This window comes from Aquarana catesbeiana, linkage group LG02 (assembly GCF_042186555.1).
Source record: "Aquarana catesbeiana isolate 2022-GZ linkage group LG02, ASM4218655v1, whole genome shotgun sequence".
Lineage (NCBI taxonomy): Eukaryota > Metazoa > Chordata > Amphibia > Anura > Ranidae > Aquarana > Aquarana catesbeiana.
In genome coordinates, this window is record NC_133325.1 from 798,269,833 (window position 1) to 798,295,849 (window position 26,017).

At 42.5% G+C, this 26,017-nt stretch overlaps 1 protein-coding gene across 1 annotated transcript in view; it reads left to right on the forward strand.

Moving 5' to 3' along the window:
• Positions 1–3,658: 3,658 nt before the first annotated feature.
• The window catches only part of GPR156 (G protein-coupled receptor 156), a 34,472-nt gene continuing 12,113 nt past the window's right edge, over positions 3,659–26,017 (forward strand). Inside the window, exons 1-7 of the mRNA XM_073618096.1 lie at positions 3,659–4,662; positions 6,103–6,221; positions 11,173–11,296; positions 12,240–12,350; positions 13,647–13,772; positions 20,028–20,123; positions 22,942–23,178. Of these exons, the coding sequence (XP_073474197.1) occupies positions 4,555–4,662; positions 6,103–6,221; positions 11,173–11,296; positions 12,240–12,350; positions 13,647–13,772; positions 20,028–20,123; positions 22,942–23,178 (921 nt within the window). The 5' untranslated portion in view covers positions 3,659–4,554. The remainder of the gene's footprint in view (positions 4,663–6,102; positions 6,222–11,172; positions 11,297–12,239; positions 12,351–13,646; positions 13,773–20,027; positions 20,124–22,941; positions 23,179–26,017) is intronic.

Consider the following 26,017-nt stretch of genomic DNA (forward strand, 5'->3'; position numbering starts at 1 on the left):
AAAAAAGGGGAAGAGATGGGGAACAACAAGTTCTGAAACATTTTCTTATCAGGGACCTAATAATAATCAGTTTGCATAATCTGATGACATGTATGTAATGTTACATTAATGTAATCCTTCTAAAAATATAGCTACACATAGCAGAGAATAGTCCACTCCAGAGCAACTATGTATACACATATATATATATATATATATATATATATATATATATATATACACATACACATACTGGAGAATTATATTATCCATAATGTGAGGGGTATTTTGAAGCTGATAAATCCTAGAGCAGTCAAAATATAACCAGTTTGAATTCTAAAAACAGAAAAGCTGCAGGAAAGCTGATAATATTCCACATCTGCATTGCTGCATGTAATATAAATAGGACCCCACTGAGAGATGACATATTATAGGTGTGTGATTACAAGTGTCTAATGCTGCCATCTAGTGACGGATTTATACACCTGCAACAGCACAACTTCTAATACCACAGACAAGACTTTCATTCCAATATGAATGAAGAACATAAAAAAAAATCATTCTGCACAGTTGTTATGTGATTAGCGCTCTGGTCTTACAGCACCGAGGTCCTTGGTTTAAAGTGATGCTAAACACTGTATTCTAAACTCATAAAAACTACCTTCCATTGCTCTCAGCTTCCTCCAAATTCCTTTTTATTTTTCTTGTTGCTGTGATCTGACTTCCTGTAAGGCTACGTTTGTAGTTTGTAGTCCTTTTGCCCCTCCAACTCCCACTTGCCGGTGTTCTGCCGAGAAAGTTCCCCTCGGCGGATAAGGACCCCCCTCTACTGCGCAGGCGCTGTGCCTGCGCAGTAGGAGCCGGCGGAAATAGCTGAAGCCGAATAGAATAGAAATCAGCTGTACACGGTGCCTGTAAGAGGGCCCCTCACGAGGTCGCTTTGCTCGCCACGCTTCAGGCACGGCCTTGCTTCGCTCAGCACTTTTTTATTCTACCTCTAGGTCCACTTGGATGGTGGGGCTTGAACCTGGACCCAGGGCGCAGGCGCCGTGTACAGATGATTGAAGATTTTCAGCTTCGGCTATGTTTGGCGGCTCCTAGTAGTTCGTAGTGCGCAAGCGCTGCGCCTGCACAGTACAGGGGGGTCCTTATCCACCGGGGGAACTTTCTGGGTAAGACACCGGCATTTCCCAGCTTTTAAATATAGGAGTTGTTGCATTGAAGAGCTCTAGCAGCTGCTGCTGTCAAAAGAGAACCATCTGACACATTGTTCATCAACACCATTCAGACACAGAAAACAGAGATACAAAGTAAGATTGTTTATAAACATTGATCAGACGGAGATAGAGAGATACAAAGTAACATTGTTTATAAACATTGATCAGACGGAGATAGAGAGATACAAAGTAAGATTGTTTATAAACATTGATCAGAAGGGAGATAGAGAGATACAAAGTAACATTGTTTATAAACATTGATCAGAAGGAGATAGAGAGATACAAAGTAACATTGTTTATAAACATTGATCAGAAGGGAGATAGAGAGATACAAAGTAACATTGTTTATAAACATTGATCAGACAGGAGATAAAGAGATACAAAGTAACATTGTTTATAAACATTGATCAGACAGGAGATAAAGAGATACAAAGTAACATTGTTTATAAACATTGATCAGACAGGAGATAGAGAGATACAAAGTAACATTGTTTATTTTTATTTTATTTTATTTATTTCAGGTACTTATATAGCGCTGTCAATTTATGCAGTGCTTTACATATACATTGTACATTCACATCAGTCCCTACCCTCAAGGAGCTTACAATCTAAGGTCCCTAACTCTAATTCATACATACTAGGGACAATTTATAGACAGTATCCAATTAACCTACCAGCATGTCTTTGGAGTGTGGGAGGAAACCGGAGTACCCGGAGGAAACCTACACAGGGAGAACATGCAAACTCCAGGCAGGTAGTGTTGTGGTCGGGATTCAAACCAGCGACCCTTTTTACTGCTAGGTGAGAGTGCTACCCACTACACCACTGTGTTTATAAACATTGATCAGACAGGAGATAGAGAGATACAAAGTAACATTGTTTATAAACATTGATCAGACAGGAGATATAAAGTAACATTGTTTATAAACATTGATCAGACAGGAGATAGAGAGATATAAAGTAACATTGTTGATAAACATTGATCAGACAGGAGATACAAAGTAAAATTGTTTATAAAAATTCATCAGACAGGAGATAGAGAGATACAAAGTAACATTGTTTATAAAAATTCATCAGACAGGAGATAGAGAGATAGAAAGTAACATTGTTTATAAACATTGATCAGACGGGAGATAGAGAGATCCAAAGTAACATTGTTTATAAACATTGATCAGACAGGAGATAGAGAGATAGAAAGTAACATTGTTTATAAACATTGATCAGATGGGAGATAGAGAGATACAAAGTAACATTCACAATAAAAACAATATTAAAAACACTCTAAGTGACAAAGTCCCTTATAATATTGCAGCAGCGCTCTTGTCATATATTTAAAGATGGCAAGCTTCAATATGATGTTCATATATGGAATATTGCGATGCGATTCAGTGACATCATATGTTAGTTATTGATCGTGAAGAAACACCTTCCACCAAACAGTTCACCCCGTGAGATGATCTCCCCTTTGGGGGTGCACTCACCACATATGCAGAGATAATGCGCCTTGAATCTTATCACTTAATCGCCACCGCTCTGAAAGAACTCCCACCAGATTTAAAGCCGTATCATGCAAGGATCCATGCGGAGAAAAAAAATTGGCCACATAGTGTGATACTGTTGATAAGCATTTAATAATCCCCAATCAACCCCTTACAATATATACGTACAGAAAAACAAAATAACTCAAGCAATGAAAGTGTAGGTGCAAAAATCACCCATCAGCCGGTAGTAGTAAGGGAACGTCTGTATGCACCAGCGGTCCGATCCTACTTCCTAGTATTCCAGCTGTCCGTGACACGCACGGGTCACTTCCGGTAAACCACGGAGATCACGTCACTGACGCGTTTCGTCACCTCCTGACTTCGTCTGAGGGCGTGATCTCGTGGTGTAGAAGCCGGTTTTTTACATGGAACTCATGTCACTGTCCTGCGCCGGGTAAAATCATGTGACGTCTATCCTGCCTGCCGACACAAAGACAGACAGCTCGGAAATCATCCCGATCACAGAGCTGGCAAATTATAAACCCATCGGCAAACTATAATACGGCACATGTCTTAAGTGTATTATACACGTGCTGTATTATAGTTGCCGATGGGTTTATAATATGTATTTTATGTTTCTAGCGGCTGCTGTATTGTGATTTTGTAATTAAGGTTATAATTTCATTTCATTTCATTTTTTCTGATAGTTTCACTACACATTTAACCTCAATTGCCGTATTCAGGGCGCTGAGCAAGGCTTTTGTAGGTGGGCCATTTAAAGCATTTTTTATACATACAAAGTAACATTGTTTATAAACATTGATCAGACGCAGGGACTGACTGATAACTCATGGGGCCCCCGAGCAATAGGAGATTATGGGGCCCCCAAGCAATCAGAGATTATGGGGCCACAAAGTATAAACACACACAGTATACAATCACACAGTATACACAGACAGATGTAAAAAAAACACAGATTTATACATACTGTCTCTGGTTTTACTGAGGCTGGCAACCTTGATGGGGCCCCTAGTGGCCCAGGGCCCTCGGGCAGTGCCTGAGTCTCTCAATGGTCAGTCCGCCCCTGATCAGACAGGTGATAGAGACACAAAATAACATTGTTTATAAACATTACCAAAAAAAATGCTTTGCTTGTCCTAAAAGGGGTTGTAAACAGTCCCGGTTGGCTTCCACTGCTGTCAATCAAGACCAATGACGCGGACGCCGGGGGAGGGGGGAGCGGTGCCAAGTCCTGTTGTCTGTGTCTATAGACGCAGCAGCAGGACACGGGAGCGCGCCCGCATGGGTGACCCGAAGGAGATCACTTCTCTAACGGCGCACTCGAGAAGAGGAGGAGCCAGGAGTGCCGCTGAGGGACCCCAGAAGAGGAGGATCAGGGCCAGGTAAGTATGTTATTTTAAAAAAAATTAAAAAAGGAACCTTTAGTGTCCCTTAAAAAAAAAAAAAAAAATCTATAGATGTATTACAAAGGTATTGCAGAATAAACAAGCCTATAGAAGAAATGTAGAAATTGCTCAGCCCCATAGAAGGGGATAGGTGAAGGGATTAAATACATCTGAATTACTAATTCTATCATTTAACTGAAGTCCTTCTTACCAACTAACAGTTTAGAAGTCATTTTCTTTCCTTTCACTTGCAGTAACAATCCGGAGATCTTCTCATCTTGATCTGGACATTAAAGAGTTAATCTGATTTTGTTTCAATGTGAATTGTAATTGGCCCGTGTAAATGATATGATCCAATCACCTCAAGGACTACTTTGATGACTGACGTTTGGTTGGAAGCGGACTCTCCATGGTTCTGGGGGAACATCTGATCCTGAATGGTACCAGCTGACCCTCAAGGAGGGCTCGGGTATGGAGCCCCCCCTGAACTGTAGCGCCCTATCAGAGAGTCACATAGAGACGACATTGGACAGAATGGAGGCGCTGGGGGTCCTGCAGGAGTTGTGCCGCATGTCAGGGGTGAGTGACGTCATCTATAAATCTTACAATGTGACTTTGTTTTAAATATAAATTAAATTTGTATTTATTATCTTCATGTAACTAAATTTATACTTTATATACATCTTATTTGGACAGCGTGAGATTTCCCTGCAGTAGTTTGTGTCTCTGCCCCTCCCACAATGGTGAGATTTCCTTCAGTAGTTTGTGTCTCTGCCCCTCCCACAATGGAGAGATTTCCTGCAGTAGTTTGTGTCTCTGCCCCTCCCACAATAGTGAGATTTCCCTGCAGTAGTTTTGTCTCTGCCCCTCCCACAATGGTGAGATTTTCTGCAGTAGTTTGTGTCTCTGCCCCTCCCACAATGAGATTTCTTGCAGTAGTTTGTGTCTCTGCCCCTCCCACAATGGTGAGATTTCCCTGCATTAGTTTGTGTCTCTGCCCCTCCCACAATGGTGAGATTTCCCTGCAGTAGTTTGTGTCTCTGCCCCTCCCACAATGGTGAGATTTCCCTGCAGTAGTTTGTGTCTCTGCCCCTCCCACAATGGGGATATTTCCCTGCAGTAGTTTGTGTCTCTGCCCCTCCCACAATGGGGATATTTCCCTGCAGTAGTTTTGTCTCTGCCCCTCCCACAATGGTGAGATTTTCTGCAGTAGTTTGTGTCTCTGCCCCTCCCACAATGAGATTTCCCTGCAGTAGTTTGTGTCTCTGCCCCTCCCACAATGGTGAGATTTCCCTGCAGTAGTTTGTGTCTCTGCCCCTCCCACAATGGTGAGATTTCCTTCAGTAGTTTGTGTCTCTGCCCCTCCCACAATGGAGAGATTTCCTGCAGTAGTTTGTGTCTCTGCCCCTCCCACAATGGGGAGATTTCCCTGCAGTAGTTTGTGTCTCTGCCCCTCCCACAATGGTGAGATTTCCTGCAGTAGTTTGTGTCTCTGCCCCTCCCACAATGATGAGATATCCTGCAGTAGTTTGTGTCTCTGCCCCTCCCACAATGGTGAGATTTCCTGCAGTAGTTTGTGTCTCTGCCCCTCCCACAATGGGGAGATTTCCCTGCAGTAGTTTGTGTCTCTGCCCCTCCCACAATGGTGAGATTTCCTGCAGTAGTTTGTGTCTCTGCCCCTCCCACAATGGGGAGATTTCCCTGCAGTAGTTTGGAATTCTTCACCAGATATGTCAGCACCATAATCCCAGGAGACACAAGTATGGGGTTTGGTTGCCAGATCAAGACAAATCTTAGAGATCCGTTTTGTAATATTTGACAACCTGCACCATACAAAGTACAAAATGGCAACCAATCAGATTAATCCATACCCAGAAAGGTGTAGATGGGCAGACTTTGGAGGAAATGACTAGATGATGCTGGCCATCCTCCAGCCGTTGTTCTATTTGACTGATATATATGATGTTGGATTTACTTGTATGTGGTGTGATGAGTGATGATTGGTGTCTCCCCCTACAGGCCTCTGACAGAACACATCTTTCCACTGCAGTACAGGGAATTCTGGGATTTCTTCTCTCCTGTGGACTCCTTTTGTCTCTCTTCTTCATCATTTTCACCATTCGCTTCCGGCAGAACAGGTACCGGCTGAACTCTGTAGAGTAGACCCCCAACAACACCATGTGAGGTCCTGAGGTCACCCATGGGAGGGAAGACATTGTACTCAGTAGCGGCTGGTGCTCAAAATTTTTGGGGGGGGCGCAAACAAAAAAATTCTGAAAAATACTGAAAAAAAAACCATCAAATGCCGCCAATGTGCCCATCAAATGCAGCTACTGTGCCCCATCAAATGCAGCCACTGTGCCCGTCAAATGCCACCACTGTGCCCCATTAAATGCAGCCACTGTGCCCATCAAATGCAGCCGCTGTGCCCATCAATTGCAGCCTCTGTGCCCATCAAATGCAGCCTCTGTGCCCATCAAATGCAGCCACTGTGCCCATCAAATGCAGCCAATGTTCCCATCAAATGCAGCCTCTGTGCCCATCAAATGCAGCCACTGTGCCCATCAAATGCAGCCAATGTGCCCATCAAATGCAGCCACTGTGCCCCATCAAATGCAGCCACTGTGCCCGTCAAATGCTGCCACTGTGCCCGTCAAATGCTGCCACTGTGCCAGTCAAATGCAGCCACTGTGCCCATCAAATGCAGCCACTGCGCCCATCAAATGCTGCCACCTTGTCCATCAAATGCAGCCACTGTGCCCCATCAAATGCAGCCACTGTGCCCCATCAAATGCAGCCACGGTGACCCCCCCCTCTCAGCCGCCCGCTCGCTGACTGCCCGGCACTTACCCCATCTTGGTGGGGGATCAGGCAATGGGCGACGGCGGTGAGCTGTGGGATGGTGGGATGAGCAGCGGGTCAGGAAGCGGCTCCTGTGTCCTTCCTTCCTGCTGGGCATCCAATCAGAGCGCCTGTGCCTTCAGTCAATCAGGTGACGGGTATTAGACCCGTGCCTCCTGATTGGCTGAGTGGCGGTTCACTGTTAGAAAAGCAAATATTCATTTGCTTTTCTAACACACCTGGGTGGGCTCCGAGTCCACCTTTTTTGTGCTTAAACCCCCGCCCCACCGCTGTAATTCAGGCGCCCAGCGTCCGAAAAGGGTCCGGACGCCTGAATAGGGGGGCGGCTACAGCGGCCGTGGATAGATTCATGCTATGGATGAATCTATCCATTCTACACAGAGCAGGGTGGCGTGACAGAGGGGGCGGCGCCCGAGCGCCCCTAATGGACGGGCCGCCACTGATTGTACTACTTTCTTATTACAGTAGATATGGAGGGCGTCTAAACACCGATAGACTGTGCAGCCCAACAGGCAGAGCGCCCTCAATAATCAGCACTCAACAAGATATCTGCTCAGACACGCCCCCTCCCTTCCAATACAAGCCTCCTGTGTGAGGGCACCTGTGCTGAGGGGCGTGGCTGTTACTCAGCTCTGCCAGTACAGAGGGGCGTGGCTGTTACTCAGCTCTGCCAGTACAGAGGGGCGTGGCTGTTACTCAGCTCTGCCAGTACAGAGGGGCGTGGCTGTTACTCAGCTCTGCCAGTACAGAGGGGCGTGGCTGTTAGCTCTGCCAGTACAGAGGGGCGTGGCTGTTACTCAGCTCTGCCAGTACAGAGGGGCGTGGCTGTTAGCTCTGCCAGTACAGAGGGGCGGGGCTGTTACTCAGCTCTGCCAGTACAGAGGGGCGTGGCTGTTACTCAGCTCTGCTAGTACAGAGGGGCGTGGCTGTTACTCAGCTCTGCCAGTACAGAGGGGCGTGGATGTTACCCAGCTCTGCCAGTACAGAGGGGCGTGGATGTTACCCAGCTCTGCCAGTACAGAACACCGGAGTGGGTACAGGACTAAAGGATAAATAGGTGGGAGACGTATTTATTTATTTTATAAATGATATAATCCACAGTACTGTATATGGCTTAGTATATACAGTGACAGTATATAGTATATATTTGTATTAGTATTTAATTGACAGTGAGTTGTATAATGCTGACAATCCTCGCTGTATATGGGGGTGCCCGACCTTTTGAGGAGCGAGGGTCACTTTAGCGACTTTGGTAACCGGTGGCGGGTCACAATGAGCGTAGCGGGCGGATGACAGGTCTGCATATCCGGACACAGCCCGCCCTCCTCTATGGGCCCTCCAATCCGATTCGCCCAGGTGGAAGGGGGCGGATCCCCTTCTGTTTTTATAAGTGGATCGGATTGGGGGTAGGCGGGTGTTGAAGGACACAAGTCAGTTTACATCGGCTGCTCTATAGAGGTGAATGGAAGGTCTGACTGTGTCCGCCTAAAAAAACGTACAGGTGGATCCAATCGGACCGATCGTGTGAAAGGGGCTTAAGGCTGCTTTCACACTGACACGCTGCGGTTTACCCCCCAACTGACTTCAATCGTTACTTCTTCTTCAGGATTCCTGCAGGTATTGCTGGCTGCTGCTGTCCCCCAGGGCTGGTACTGCTGGTGTGTACTGCTGATGGGTAGTCCTGGCTGGTACTGCTGGTTGGTACTGCTGGGGGGTATTGGTGGTTGGTACGGCTGGCTGGTACTGCTGGCTGGTACTGCTGGTGAGTACTGGTGGCAAATACTGCTGGTGGGTACTGCTGGCGAGTACTGTTGGCGGGTACTGCTGGTGGGTACTGCTGGCGGGTACTGCTGGTGGGTACTGCTGGCTGGTACTGCTGACTGTTACTGCTGGCGGGTACTGCTGGTGGGTACTGCTGGCGAGTACTGCTGGTGGGTACTGCTGGGGGGGTATTGGTGGTTGGTGTGGCTGGCTGGTACTGCTGGTTGGAACTGCTGGTGGGTATTGCTGGCGGGTACTGTGGATGGGCACGACTGGCTGGTACTGCTGGTTAGTACTGCTGGTGGATCCTGCTGGCAGGTACTGCTGACTGGTACTGCTGGCTGGTACTACTGGCGGGTACTGCTGGCTGGTACTGATGGCGGGTACTGCTGGTGGGTACTGCTGGCTGGTACTGCTGGGGGGTATTGGTGGTTGGTACGGCTGGCTGGTACGACTAGCTGGTACTGCTGGTTGGAACTGCTGGCTGGTACTGCTGGTGAGTACTGGTGGCAAATACTGCTGGTGGGTACTGCTGGCGAGTACTGTTGGCGGGTACTGCTGGCGGGTACTGCTGGGGGGGTATTGGTGGTTGGTGTGGCTGGCTGGTACTGCTAGTTGGAACTGCTGGTGGGTACTGCTGGCGGGTACTGTGGATGGGCACGACTGGCTGGTACTGCTGGTTGGTACTGCTGGTGGATCCTGCTGGCGGGTACTGCTGGCTGGTACTGCTGGCGGGTACTGCTGGTGGGTACTGCTGACTGGTACTGCTGACTGGTACTGCTGGTGGGTACTGCTGGGGGGGTATTGGTGGTTGGTGTGGCTGGCTGGTAGTGCTGGTTGGAACTGCTGGTGGATCCTGCTGACAGGTACTGCTGACTGGTACTGCTGGTGGGTAATGTTGGTTGGTATTGCTGGCTGGTTCCCGACCCCCCCCCCCTTCCAAGCATCAGTGTGACAGGAAGCAGCACTAGAGGAAGCATGCGGCTGCAGTAGAGAGCAGAGCCGAGGCTTCCTGTATCTCTCCTGTGATTGGTGGAGTACATTTGGCATCACCCCGCCTGTGACAGGAGCCGGTAATATACAGGAGCCTCGGCTCTGCTCTCTACTGCAGCCGCATGCTTCCTCTAGTGCCGGCTCCGGTCTTTACACTGATGCTCGAGGATGGCGGGTCAGGAACCCGCGATCTGGGCTTGCCGACCCACTATTCCAGAGCAGAAGGTGGCGAGCAACATCAGAGCGCACCGTGGGCCACTGGTTGGGCACCCCTGATATACAGTATATGTATATATACACTATATTGTCAAAAGTATTGGGACGCCTGCCTTTACATGAACTTTCATGGCATCCCAGTCTTACTCTGGCCATACATTACACAATTTCCTTTAGATTTACTTTCAACTGTGTAGTGCGAGGGTCTGGCTGATTACATACAAATTGAAACTGTTTAAGTTTGACCTCATATTATATAGTTTTGTTAGATCTAAAGGAAAATTGCAAGTGTATGGCCAGTCTTAGTCCGTAGGGTTTAATATTGAGTTGGCTCCGCCCTTTGCAGCTATAACAGCTTCAACACTTCTGGGAAGGCCGTCCACAAGGTTTAGGAGTGTGTCTATGGGAATGTTTGACCATTCTTCCAGAAGCCCATTTGTGAGGTCAGGCACTGATGTTGGATGAGAAGGCCCGGCTCGCAGTCTCCTCTCTAATTCATCCCAAAGGTGTTCTATCGGGTTGAGATCAGGACTCTGTGCAGGCCAGTCAAGTTCCTCCACCCCAAACTCACTCATCCATGTCTTTATGGACCTTACTTTGTGCACTGGTGAGCAGTCATGTAGGAACAGGAAGGGGCCGTCCCCAAACTGTTCCCACAAATTGTCCAAAATGTCTTGGTATGCTGACGCCTTAAGAGTTCCCTTCACTGGAACTAAGGGGCCAAACCCAACCCCTGAAAAACAAACCCCCACACCATAATCCCCCCTCCACCAAATGATATGGACCAGTGCACAAAGCAAAGTACATAAAGACATGGATGAGCGAGTTCGGGGTGGAGGAACTTGACTGGCCTGCACAGAATCCTGACCTCAACCCCATAGAACATCTTTGGGATGATTTAGAGCGGAGACTGCGAGCCAGGCCTTCTCGTCCAACATCAGTGCCTGACCTCACAAATGTGCTTCTGGAAGAATGGTCAAACATTCCCATAGACACACTCCTAAACCTTGTGGATGGCCTTCCCAGAAGAGTTGAAGCTGTTATAGCTGCAAAGGGTGGGCCAACTCAATATTGAACCCTACGGACTAAGACTGGGATGTCATTAAAGTTCATGTGTGTGTAAAGGAAGATGTCCCAATACTTTTGGTAATATAGTGTATATACTAACATATTATATATAAGATATATTTATTATTATTGAATGGACACTGAGTTGTAGATCATTGACAACATTCTCTGTTTTTACCTTTGTGTCAGGATAGTGAAGATGTCCAGCCCCAACCTCAACCTGGTCATCCTGCTGGGAAGTCTTCTTGTGTACATCAGTGCGTTCCTGTTTGCTCTCCAGGAATCCATCTCCTCCATACAGACTGTTATTCAGGTGAGTGACAGACAAGGACGTATCTAATACACACAAGGTCTGTAATAGACAAGGACGTACCTTCTACACACAAGGTCTGTAATAGACAAGGACGTACCTTCTACACACAAGGTCTGTAATAGACAAGGACGTACCTTCTACATACAAGGTCTGTAACAGATAAGGCCGTACCTTCTACATACAAGGTCTGTAACAGATAAGGACGTACCTTCTACACACAAGGTCTGTAATAGACAAGGACGTACCTTCTACATACAAGGTCTGTAACAGATAAGGCCATACCTTCTACATACAAGGTCTGTAACAGATAAGGACGTACCTTCTACATACAAGGTCTGTAACAGATAAGGACGTACCTTCTACATACAAGGTCTGTAACAGATAAGGACGTACCTTCTACATACAAGATCTGTAACAGATAAGGACGTACCTTCTACATACAAGGTCTGTAACAGATAAGGACGTACTTTCTACACACAATGTCTGTAACAGACAAGGACGTATCTTCTACATACTAGGTCTGTAACAGACAAGGACGTACCTTCTACACACAAGGTCTGTAACAGATAAGGCCGTACCTTCTGCATACAAGGTCTGTAACAGATAAGGACGTACTTTCTACACACAATGTCTGTAACAGACAAGGACGTATCTTCTACATACTAGGTCTGTAACAGACAAGGACGTACCTTCTACACACAAGATTTGTAACAGATAAGGATGTACATTCTACACACAAGGTCTGTAACAGACAAGGACGTACCTTCTACATACAGACAAGGACAGACACATGGCAAGACACCATTTTTCCGACATGCCCAATTTTTGGACGTCTTGGTGCATCGGAAGTCTGTTGATTTCATGCTAACACTGCATTTATCTAGCGATATCATAGACTGCATTGTGTTCTCTGATTGACTCATGTATGTGTCTGGGCTCTCAGGTGAGGATCAGCTTCCTGTATATCGGGGTGTCTCTGGTGTTCGGTCCCTTGCTGGGGAAGAGCTGGAGATTGCATCGAGTGTTCACACATCGGATCCCCGACAAACGAGTGGTGAGTCGTACTGAACCCCCCAATATTGTCAGAGCTGTCAGTGATTAACCCTTCCATTTCTGGCCTGACCCCCAATATTAGTGTTATGGTGACACTGGATGAGGGCAGCCATCAGAAATTTTTGGGCCCCTTACACAGCTTTAGGCCTGCCCAGCCCCCCCCCCCCCCCCCGGAGCCTGACCACCAACATTCCCCAGGGCTTGCCTATGGGCCATCCTACCGAATCCGCACACAGGCCACCTCACCTGTACGCACTCAGCCCCCCGCAATCCTGTATATATGTCAGCCCCCCCACACACCTGTATATATGTCAGCCCCCCCACACACCTGTATATATGTCAGCCCCCCTCACACACCTGTATATATGTCAGCGCCCCCACACACACCTGTATATATGTCAGCCCACCAAACACATATGTATATTTGTCAGCCCCTCGCAATCCTGTATATATGTCAGCACCCCACCCCCCCACACCATGTCAGCCCCCCACACATAACTGTATATATGTCAGCGCCCTCCCACACACCTGTGGCAGCCCTGGGTGCGAGTGGTGCTGAATGTCAGCTGTGGGAGATCGGTGCCCTGTGCCATGTGACTGCCTGCCCACTAGGGGATGAGATGAACTGCCCTGGGTTCACCAACCAACAAAGTATGGATACTGAACCTGAATCCCAGTAAAATCAATGATGGCTGTCAAGTCAAAAATGTCCATTTGTGGACAAGGGCCCCTACCTCACAGCCCTAGCCCAGTGATTTTGGGGGTCTGCGGTTTAGGGGCTTATCAGAATCTGAAAGCTCTCTTTAAGAATAAGGGGCCCCTAGATAACACCCCCCCCCCATGGTAATGAGTAGGGGTTTATAGTATGCCCACAAAATGTAACTTATAAATAAAGACACCTAAATGTTTGACAAATCCTGTTTCTCCATGAATTCTGACCATATTTTGCCTAATTCAATGATTTTCTATGATCGTCAGCTCAATCTAGTGGCCATAATGCTGTATTTCTCCTGAAATATGTATATCATGGAAAATACTGCATTATGGCCACTAGATGGAGCTGACAATCATAGGAAATCACCGTATTAAACAAAATATGGTCAGAGTTTGTGAGGGCTGGGTGAATGCTTATTCATCCAACAAATTTTTAATAAATAGGCCCCATAGTTTGCCCCAATGCTCAGTTATGTGATTACTGACCTCTCTGGCACGTCTCGCATTTACAGGTAAGAAGTATTAGCAGTGCAGTCACAGGTCCTCTTATGACATATCACTGACTCCTGTTTTTGTCCTGCAGATTATAAAGGACCTGACGCTGCTGGGTCTACAGGCCGCCCTGCTGTTCATTGACTCCGTGCTACTCCTGTCCTGGGTGTTGTCCGACCCCGTCCTTTGTGCCCAGAATGTCAGCGCCAGCATCAAGGTGAGAATCCCATTTTGTAGCGTTACAGCCTGAATTTATTGTGATTTTTACCACTTTACTTGCATAATATACCAGACTTGCTCTCTAAGTGGAAGCAGCGGTCTCTCTGCAGCGGTCCGACATGCTTCCTGCTGAGTCAAAGCCAGAGCCCCCTGATGGAACCAAAAGCATTAGTATGTAGAGCTCTCCATTTGACAGAACTGTTTATTTGAGCAAATAGGAACCCTGACCAAATACTCCAACGCAGGACCAATACACGGTCCCAGGAAACCCCCAGCAGGGAACCCCCGAAATTGACATTCAAAGACCTGATATGTCTGAGCCCGAAACGCGTTCACCCCACACACACCAAAGGTTTTTCTAATGCCAAGCAGGACACTATCTGCATGGAGCAAATTAACAACATACTAGAAGGGGAATCGGTCGAGTGGGATGAGGGGACATTAGAGTGTTAGCTTCTTTGGTGGACGGGGACTGGTGGGAATGGCTCAAAGTGATCTGTAAATATAGGTCAATGATTTTTTAAAAACTGGGAAATAAATACTGGAAATAAAGAGCTCTATCGCACATTGTGTATCATTTATATTATATTTGTATTTAATATATTTATTATAAACAATTTTCTGTAAGTTATTTTATTCATATTTAGTATAATTATAGTCATTTAGACTTCCATATAATTTATATATTTTTTTATATTTAGTTTTAATATATTTCTAATAATTTAGATATCTATATGTAGCACCTTTGCCTTAGGTAGTGTAACGGAAGGTCCTTACACTCCTCTTGAGTGCTTTCGTCATATACCGCTTCCTCCCAGTCTGAATACAGATATCAGATATTCCAACCGCTGACAACCACAAAACAAGACGATACTCGTTTGGTTGCTCAACATGGACTGTTTCTTGAAAACACAGGTACACAGGTAATACTCTGGACAATCCCCCCACCTTTGCATTCCGGGCAGGGTAGACTGTCCAATCAGCAGTGAGAGCTGTTGGAGGAATTCGCCCCCACCAATCTCAGCTAATCTACTTACACATCCCATAATATCCAAGGCAGACAGACACAATAGAACATTGGAATACAGCCACACCCCAAACGAGCCAGCAAAGAGTACACAACAAAATGAGACAACATTCCAACCGCCCCAAGCTGGCAGAGACCTTTATGGCCTCCTTAATAATGTCCTTTTGCATTACATAACAGAATATCTTCCTAAATGCTTGTAGCTCCCTCAAATGCCAGGGCTCGTAGTCGGTAGGCAAGAGGCTAGCATTCAGTCCCCTCCAAAAGCCTCTGTCCCGGGTGAGTCTGTCACAGTTAGGTAGGTGCTAGAGTAGTGTTTGTGTTTTTACTGCCTAGCTGTGAGCTAGGCCTGTTTGTTTGGATCTGGGGGCAGGGGAGTGGTTTAGTGTAGCAGCAGGTGACTGACATGTGCTTCAGCTCTTGGGCGCCTCCTCTGTTTCCAGTGAGAAGGTTCTGGAAAGGAGGCAGGGCAGGGAGCTGGAGTGACATGGGGTGTATTTGGGAGCCCTGGCCAATCCCCAACAAGGATTGGCAAGGGGAAGGCCTCCTATATATACCCAAGGTCAGCCTGTGGTGGGAGAAGTTGTTGGGTAGAAGAACTGGAATGATGGAGTGTTAGGCTGTCGTGGTCTGAGGGAACCCCCTTTCTGGGGGGGGGGGTGTACCACAGGCCTGGAGCTCGGGAGCTGGTAGGGAGCCTCACTTTACATGGTCATTGAGAGGTGTCCTGGAACAGGAGCTGGAGGAAGACAGCGGGGAACACAACCAGGAAAGTCATTCAGGAGGGATCCAATGCCGGGGTCGGTGAGTGAGAAGCTCTGGGAGAGACATGCCAGGACTGGATGTGGAGCCAGAGGGAGAGACTGCGGTGTTGTTGAAGTGAAGCCGCGGCAGCCAGGAGGGTTGGCAGGATTTGCACCGGATGTGCTGGGAGCAGTAGTCCACCAAGGATCAGTTGGCACAATTATTCTTTTCATCTAAAGTGTCTACTAGGAAAATGTTAGGACTTATTCAGAGTGAGACCTAGCCATGTGCTAACAAGGTCTGGAGAAGTGTGCCGAAAATGGAAGTCTGACCAGCAGGGTGTTGTGTGGATGTTGAAACACGCAGCGACCCCACGGGGGGGGGGGGGGCACCGCTACATATATAATGTATCATTTATTGTATTTATATTTAAAATATCTATTATAATTTATTATTGTATACTATTTATAACTATATTTATACTTAAAAAAGGTTATAATGATTTAGAACTCCATATAAATGTATAGTTTATTATTTTTATATTTAATATAAGAAAAATATGAAAAAATGGGACTTTAAAGGTGCAATAGGTGACACACAAATTGAATAATAAAAATTACATTTTATTTAGAAAAATTGATAAAAAACATGTCTATAAAAAGAGTTCACATTCAATGTAACAATACAGTTTTTGTAGTGCAACCAAAGGATTTATTTCTCAACATGTTTTACCACATGCCGTGGCTTCTTCAGGAGAATAATATTTATCGGGCAATTTATATAGATCTTTCAAAAATTTGAATAATAAATTGAATATAAACTCTGAAATTTGAACCACATAAATCAAGAGGCGGGCCCAACCAAAGGATCATCTGATGACCATAGAGAGGAAATAAGATTGCTTTTTTTAACTGGTGGAAGAGGACCTGTGATGGAAAGATAATACATCAAACCACCAATCCAATGTAGAAAAGCAGCTTGGATTGGTGGTTTGATGTTTTATCTTTCCATCACAGGTCCTCTTCCACCAGTTAAAAACGCGATTTGTCCTTGTTAGCACATTATTCAAATTTTTGAAAGATCTATATACAGTGCCTGATAAATATTAATCTCCTGAAGAAGCCACGGCATGTGGTGAAACATGTTGAGAAATAAATCCTTCGGTTGCACTACAAAAACTGTATTGTTACATTGAATGTAAACTCTTTTTATAGACATGTTTCTTATCAATTTTTCCAAATAAAATGTCATTTTTATTATTCAATTTGTGTGTCACCTATTGCACCTTTAAAGTCCCATTTTTTCATATTTTTTTTGTATTCAAATACTTAAGGAATGTGGTGGAAATATATGTGTTAGATGTGAGGCAATTATTTACATTTCTCCTTTATATTTAATATAGTTATAATGATTTTTAATTCTATATATTTATAATTTATTAAAATTATATTTAATAGAATTCTAACAATTTTGAATTCTATAAAATGTGTTATTATTATGTTTATATTTAATATAGTTATAGTCATTTAGAAATCTATCTAATTTATCATTTTTTTATACTCAGTTTCAATATATTTAAAATCAATTGGAATTTTAATTATTGTATGCTATTTATATTTATACTTAAAAAATATAATGATTTAGAATTCCTTTATGGTTAGCACTTTCACCTAGCAGCAAAACGGTCGCTGGTTCGAATCCCGACCACGACACTACCTGCCTGGAGTTTGAATGTTCTCCCTGTGTAGGTTTCCTCCGGGTACTCCGGTTTCCTCCCACACTCCAAAGACATGATGGTAGGTTAATTGGATTTTGTCCAAATTGGCCCTATTATATGTGCGAATGTGTATCCCAAGCATGTCGAGATCCTACGGGGTAAATGACCGCGCTATATCAAGATGCAACTCAACTCAACCCATATAATCTATAATTTATTACATTTATATTTAATAAAGTTATAATGATTTTTAATTCTATATATCTTTAATTTATTAATATTATATTTAATATGCTTCTAACAATTTAGAATTCTATAAAATGTACAATGTATTATATTTAGTATAGTTATAGTAATTTAGAATTCTATATTATTTATAATTTTTTATATATTTAAAAACATTTAGAATTCTGTATATAATGTATAATTTATTATATTTATATTTAATATATCTACAGTATAATCATTTATTATTGTAAGCTATTTATATTTAAAAAGGTTATAATAATTAAAAAATCCATATAACGTATAATTTATTATATTTATATTTAATAAAGTTATAATGATTTTTAATTCTATATATTTAATTTATATTTATTATGCTTCTAACAATTTCAAATTCTATAAAATGTTTAATGCATTATAATTATATTTAAGATAGTTATAGTCATTTAAAATTCTATGTAATTGATCATTTTTTTTAATTTAGTTTTTATATTAATAATTTTTATATTAATAATGATTTAGAATTGTTTGTAATGTATTGTTTATTGTATTTATAATAATGTATTATTGTATGTTATTTATAATTATATTTATTTTTAACATAGTTATAATAATGTATACTCCTATAAAATTCATATTTAAAATTATTATAACAATATTATAACAATATAATAATTTATTATATTTATATTCCATATATTTATAATAATGTATTGTATGTTATTTATACTTATGTTTATAGTTAATATTACTTATAATAATTATATTTATAGTTAATATAGTTAAAATTATGTATAATCCTGTTAACTGCTAGCACTATAAAGCCTGTATTATAATAATAATAATAATAAAATTAATAATACTAATAATAACAATTTATAATGTATTAGATTTATATTTAATATAATTATAACAATTTTGCATTCTATAAAATGTAGCATTTATGATATTAATATTTAATATAGTTATTTAGACTTCTATATAATTTATCTTTTTTTATTATTATTTATGTTTAACCACTTAAGGCCAGGAAGATTTTCCCCCTTAATGACCAGGCCATTTTTGTGCGACGTTGTACCCAAACAAAATTTACGTCCTTCTTTTCACACAAATAAAGCTTTTATTTGGTGGTATTTGATCGCCTCTTTTATTTTTTGCGTTATAAACATAAAAAAGACCAACAATTTTGAAAAAAAAAAAACAATATTTTTTACTTTTGCTATAATAAATATAAAAAAAAAAAAAAAATTTTTTTATCATTTTAGGCCGATATGTATACTTCTGCATATTTTTGGTAAAAAAAAAATTGCAATAAGCGTATATTGATTGGTTTGCGCAAAAGTTATAGCGTCTACAAAATAGGTGATATATTATTATGGCATTTTTATTATACATTTTTTTTTTAATTTTTTACTAGTAATGACGGCGATCTGTGATTTTTAGCGGGACTGCGACATTGCGGTGGACAGATCGGACACTTTTGACACTTTTTTGGGACCAGTGATATTTATACAACGATTAGAGCTAAAAAATAACCACTGATTACTGTATAAATGACAATGGCAGGGAAGGGGTTAACACTAGGGGGCGATCAAGGGGTTAAATGTGTTCCCTGTGAGGTGTTTCTAACTGTGGGGGGAGGGGACTGACTGGGAGTACAGAGATAGATCGCTGTTCCTGACCACTAAGAACAGACGATCTGTACTTCCCGGTTTAGAAAGGGGGGGATCTGCTTGTTTACATTGACAGATCCCAGTTCTGGCTCTGTGGAGCGATCGCTGGTGGCCGGCGGACATCGCGGACACGCTCATCAGCTCCCCCGACATACAGCAATGGCGATTCATGGAAACGAGACGGCCTGTCGCAGTATAATGACGGTGGCTGGTTGGCAAGGGGTTAATATATTTATAATTAATTTAGAATTGTATATAATGTATCATTTATTATATTTATAATCATTTGGAATTGTATATAACGTATCATTTATTATATTTATTATCATTTAGAATCGTATATAATGTATCATTTTTTTTACAATATATACAATTCTAAATGATAATAAATATAATAAATGATACATTATATACAATTCTAAATGATAATAAATATATCATTTATTATATTTATTATCATTTAGAATTGTATATAACGTATCATTTATTATATTTTTTATCATTTCGAATTGTATTTAATGTATCATTTATTATATTTATTATCATTTAGAATTGTATTTAATGTATCTTTTATTATATTTATTATCATTTAGAACTGTATAAAATGTATAATTTTTTACATTATATACAATTCTAAATGATAATAAATATAATAAATGATACGTTATATACAATTCTAAATGATAATAAATATAATAAATGATATATTTATTATCATTTAGAATTGTATATAATGTATCATTTATTATATTTATAATCATTTAGAATTGTATATACATTGGTCTGCTCAGTCCAGGGCAGATTCCTAGACAGTTGTTCTCTGTAACCTATAAACTGACAATATGGATTTTGTACGGTTTTGTACAGGCGGTGGAGCGAGAAACGCGCTGCGCTGTGACCAGAACCCTCTCCTGCTCCTCCCTCTATCCAGATTTCTGGGTCACCCTACTTTTGGGCTTCAAGGTAAGAGCAGAGCTGAGACACCCTCTCAGGGGTCATCGAACATTTGTTACATGAATGTCATAAGTAATGTGCAATTTGTTTAGTTCAGAATTCGTTTTTCGACTAAATTCGGAAATATTCGAATTAACGAAAAAAACCCGTTTAACAAATTTTTCCGAAACTTGTAAATCTGAAAATCCGAAAATTCGGAAATCCGTAAAATCCAAAAATAAGAACGAAAATTCAAAAGAACGAAAATCCGAAAATTAGAAAACCAGAAAATTAGAAAATCTGAAATAATAACTAACCAATCATAAATATTACTAACTATTAAATTATAGGTATTGGAATTTCCTTTCAAATTTGTCTGTTAGGGAACGTAATGAATGCGAATTTATCTGAAGTTCCGAATTATCCGAAATAATGAATGCCGCATCTAAACGAATGGAACGTAACAAATTAATAATAATACATAATAATAATAATAGAAACTTTTTATTATTATTATTTATTATTATTAATTTGTTATGTTCCATTCGTTTAGATGCGGCATTCGTTATTTCGGATAATTCGGAACTTCAGATACTTTCGTATTCGTTACGTTTCCTAACAGCCAAATTTGAAAGGAATTTCCAATACCTAAAATGTAATAGTTAGTTTTTATTAATTAGTTATTCTTTCGGATTTTTGAATTTTTGGATTTTCATTCTTTCGAATTTTAGAATTTCCAAATTTTTTGGATTCTCAGATTGTCGGATTTACGAATTTTCAGATTTACGAATTTACTGATTTATTCTAAATAATGAATTTCAATCATAACGAATGACCCGAAAAATGAAAAAAAAAAAAAAAAACGAAAACGAGTGAAATTTTTGGCAGTGCACTTGTCTAGTCAGATGTATTCCTACAAGCTAAAGCAGGCCATACACAGTCGAAATTCGAACAAATTTTCTTTTCAAAATCAGAAAGTTCGGGTTTTTTTTGTGATCCGATGGCGCCACCATTGATTTTCGAAAATTCGGCGGACTAAGCCTTCAATTTCACCTCATGTTGCTACAGAAAAGAATTTTCGTGGCCGGGAATCTTCTTTTCTCTCCGTAAATTTTCTTTTCTTATTACATTTCTCGCACGATTCTCCCATCATTGATTAGAAAATCAATCGTTTTTCAAAAAATTTCCAAAATGTCCGATTCCTCAAATTTGATTGCCGCACAAAAATCGATCATTGCTGCAGCCCCCTAATGGTGCAAAATTCGTATGAAAATTCTTAGATACGATTTTCGAAAGAAAATTCTTTCGAAATTCGAACCGTGTATGGCCGGCATTAAAGAAATGTTAGGTTAATTCCTGTACCAGCGCCATCTAGTGGCCAAAATCCAGTATAGTTTTCTCATTCAGGTATTTCAGAACAGTATATTGCATTTTGGCCACTAGATGGCGAAGAAGATAGAAAGCTTTAACCACTTGAAGACCAGGCCTTTTTCTGACACTTGTTGCTTACAAATTAAAATCCGTATTTTTTGCTAGAAAATTACTTTGAACCCCCAAACATTATAGATATTTTATTTAGTATAGACCCTAGAGAATAAAATGGCGGTCATTGCAATATTTTACGTCACGCTGTATTTGCACAGCGGTCTTTTAAACAATATTCTTTTGGAAAAAAATACTAATATTAATTTTGATGAACAAAATTAAAACAAAACCAGTAAAGTTAGCCAAATGTTTTAATATAATGTGAAAGATGATGTTACTCCAAGTAAATAGATACCTAACATGTCGCACTTCAAAATTGCGCACACTTGTGGAATGGCGACAAACTACAATACTTAAAAATCTCAGTAGGCGGCGCTTTAAAAATTGTTAACGTTTTTAACAGTTACCAGTTTAGAGTTACAGAGGTGCTAGAATTATTGCTCTTCCACTCAAAAGTGGAACTTCTGCCCTCCCCCTCCGGTGCCACATTTGGCACCTTTCAGGGGGGAGCGAGTACCTGTTTTTGACACGGGCAAGGTCATCTAGAGCCCAGAGCAAACATGTCAAACTACGCCCCCCCACCCCAAGATGTATGAACATTATGTGTCAGCAACCCACCCCCCAAAAAAAAATTGAGGACTGATCTGCATGCTTACCCCCTAAGCATGCCCCATCCTCCCAGTACGAATCTGCTGAAATCCCCCCTCCCAGCAAAAAAAATTTGCACACCCACCCCCCCTCCTACCTTAAATCCTCTCTCTCCCCAAATCCCCCCGCAAAATAATCACCCCTCCTAGCACAAATCCTCTCAAATATCCCCTTTGAGCACAAATCGTCTCCCTCTCCCCCCCCCCCACACACAACTCCAAATTCCCCCTCCCAGCACAAATTTCCCCCTTCCTAAAATTCCCCCCTTCTAGCACAAATCCTCCTCACTCCAAATTTCCTAGCATAAATACCCCCCCAATCATCCCTCCTAGCAAAATTCCTCTCCTAGCATATATTCCCTCCCCCCCCCTACATCCAGAACAAACCCCCCAAATCCCCCCTCCTAGCACAAATCCTATTCCACCCCATCCCCCCTCCCAACACGAATCCCCCAAATCACCACTCCTAGCACCCCCCTCCATTAGAAGAATTCTTACCCCCTGCCGACCCCCCAATTTCCCTTCCCAGCACAAATCCTCTCCCCCCCACCTCACATGATACCACAGTGCCCAGGGCAGCTGCCCCTCCTGCCCCCCCCTTTGTCCCTGCCCTGGTCATAGGCAGCAGAAGAATGAAATGTGCCCCGGGGTTTTATAGAGTCCCTGAAACAAAGTTGTGACTTCAGGTATACTTATATCCTTCTGTTTTATTTCAGGGTATTTTCCTGGTCTATGGAAGTTACTTGGCTGGCCTGACCAAGAACATCAGCACTCCTCCGGTGAACCAGTCTCTGGTCATCATGGTTGGCTCCACCCTGGTGATCGTGGGCACCGGGGTTGTGCTCCTAGTCACTCGATTCTTCCACTTCTGGCCCAACTTGGTCTATGGGGTGACATCCGGCAGCATCCTCATCTGTACCACCACCATCAACTGCCTCATCTTCATCCCGCAGGTACTGGCAAAGAACCCCCCCGGGGGACCCTCCTAACCCTCCCGTATTGTAACTCTACTGCCCCCTATTGTTTTATAAAGCACTGAGCAAACTGTTGGTGCCATACAAATCCTGTATAATGATAATAATGTCAGGCCCTTTCTCCACAGGATCATTATTATAAAGATAAAAGTTAAAGAGTAACTCCACTTTTGTTAAAAAAAAAAATATTTTTAGTCTATGTGCATTGCAGAGATCTCAACAAACTTTGCAACTGATGGTATTATTTTTATTTTGATATAAAATTTAAATATATGTAGTGTATCTGTTATAACATTATATTGGTAGAATAATGTATTGCTTGCATCATTCATCAGTTATAAACATCATAAAGACTGGAAAACAAAGTGCATCCTGAAGAAGCCCGTTCTGGGTAAAACGCGTCGATCCAATCACTCTTCGTTGTTGCTTGATGTTTTGATGTCTCTATTATATGCTGAGAGTGCTTACTATATGTTTTAGACCACACAAAAAAAAAAATGTAACCACTTGCCGCCCACGCTATAGCCCGAAAGATGGCTACAGCATGGGCTTCCAATCCCGGGAGGGCGTCCATGGGCGCCCTCCCATGATTCTGCTGCCTGTGCACCCCCCTAAGGCATGTGGGTGGCACACTCTGTGATCGCCGTGTCCTTCAGACTTGGCTGATCACAGATCGGGGTAAAGAGCCAGTCACAGCGGGCCCTTTACCACGTGATCAGCTGTCAGCCAATGATAGCTGATCACATGATGTAAACACGAGCTGGTTATCGACTTTTCTCTCACACTGACAGCATGAGGAGGGAAGAAAAGAGCCGCTAACTGGCTTGTGTTAGGGACATGTGCACTGATAATCAGTGCAGTCCCAACCAGTGCTGCCAATCAATGCCAACCAGTGCCCACCAGTGCTGCCAATCATTGCCCATCAGTGCCCATCGGTGCCTGCCTATCAGTGCCACCATTCAGTGCCGATATCAGTGCCACCTATTAGTGCAGCCTCACGAGTGCTGCCTCATCAGTGCCACCTATCAGTGCCCATCAGTGCTGCCAATAAGTGCCCATCCGTGCCTCCCCATCAGTGCTGCCTATCAGTGCCACCATTCAGTGCCGCTTATCAGTGCCACCTATCAGTGCAGCCTCACCATTGCCCACCAGTGCTGCCTCATCAGTGTCACCTATCAGTGCCCATCAGTGCCACCTATCAATGCCCATCAGTGCTGCCAATAAGTGCCCATCAGTGCTGCCAATAAGTGCCCATCAGTGCCTCCCCATCAGTGTCGCCTCATCATTGCCCATATTAGTGCCACCTATCAGTGCAGCCTTACCAGTGCCCAATAGTGCCACCTATTAGTGCTGCCTCATCAGTGCCCATCAGTGAAGGAGAAAAATTAGTTTGCAAAATCTTATAACAAACTATGAAAATTTTTTTATGTTTAGTAAAAAAATAAAAACCCCAGAGCTGATTAAATACCACCAAAAGAAATCTCTATTTGTGTGAAAAAAAAGTGATAAAAATGTCACCTGGGTGCAGTGTTACATGATCGCGCAATTGTCATTCAAAGTGCGACAGCGCTGAAAATTGAAAATTGGGCAGCAATGGGGTAAACCTGCCCAGTAGGCAAAGTGGTTAATGTGTAAAATAAACATTACTCCTTTATTAACATAATTCATTTTAGTTGTACTGTTAGGCACTTCAAAAATCTCCTATTTCCCCTAATGCCTCTGTTGGAGGGACATGGGGACATTCCTTCCTCAATCCTATAATTATCGATCAGTTGCTGCATCTGCAGGGCTCCAATGAGGAAAGTGGCAGGGTCTGCATCCCTTTAGATGTGATTTCCCATTTTGGAGTATCTCACCAAATCTTCATGTTGCAGGGGATGCCCAAAATCTGACTTGTATCTTACATTTCTGGGGGGCGCTCTGTATACCATCTGTGTACAGAGCGCCTCCAGGTGGCCATATTGCATTTTATAGAAAATTGCAGAGGCTGCAGGATAAAGGAAAGGTCATTGTATATGTTATATTGTTTTTTTTATTTTTATTTACTATTTTTTTCTCACAAAAGTGGAGTTACCCTTTAACCTTGTGTTGTTCCTCATAATTGATTGGCTCATTGCCCACCACAGTTTTTTTTTTTTTTTTTTATGCACATGCCTTTTATGAGGTGGTTTAAGGAATGAATAAATGTAAATGTAGTGATGGGAGGAGCAGAAACAAGTCACATGATAAAAAGCATCTGGTACATCCCTTTAGAAGTGCACATTCCTGCCCCTCCCTGGGCACATCTAAAATGAATGCCAGCTTTACTTGTTTAGATATTACTGTATGCAGACAGCCCTATGTCTGCAGGAATTTTCATCAGTAAGCAAAAAGGACATCTGGCCAGACAGGACCCTTGATAAACCCTGTACACGTCTCAGTGGACGGCAAGAGAAAGAAAATATTAGATGCTTTGTTTGCAAACTTGATTGATTCAGACCTAAATGACAATGTGCAGGGGCCCTGAGGTCAGAGACTATGGTGTTGCTACAAGAGATGGTCAGAGACTATGGTGTTGCCACAAGAGATAGTCAGAGACTATGGGGTTGCCACAAGAGATGTTCAGAGACTATGGGGTTGCTACAAAGATGGTCACTGACTACGAGCTTGCAACAAGAAATGGTCAGAGACTACAGGCTTGCTACAAGAGATGGTCAGAGACTATGGGGTTTCTACAAGAGATGGTCAGAGACTAAAGGCTTGCTACAAGAGATGGTCAGAGACTATGGGGTTGCTACAAGAGATGGTCAGAGACTATAGGCTTGCTACAAGAGATGGT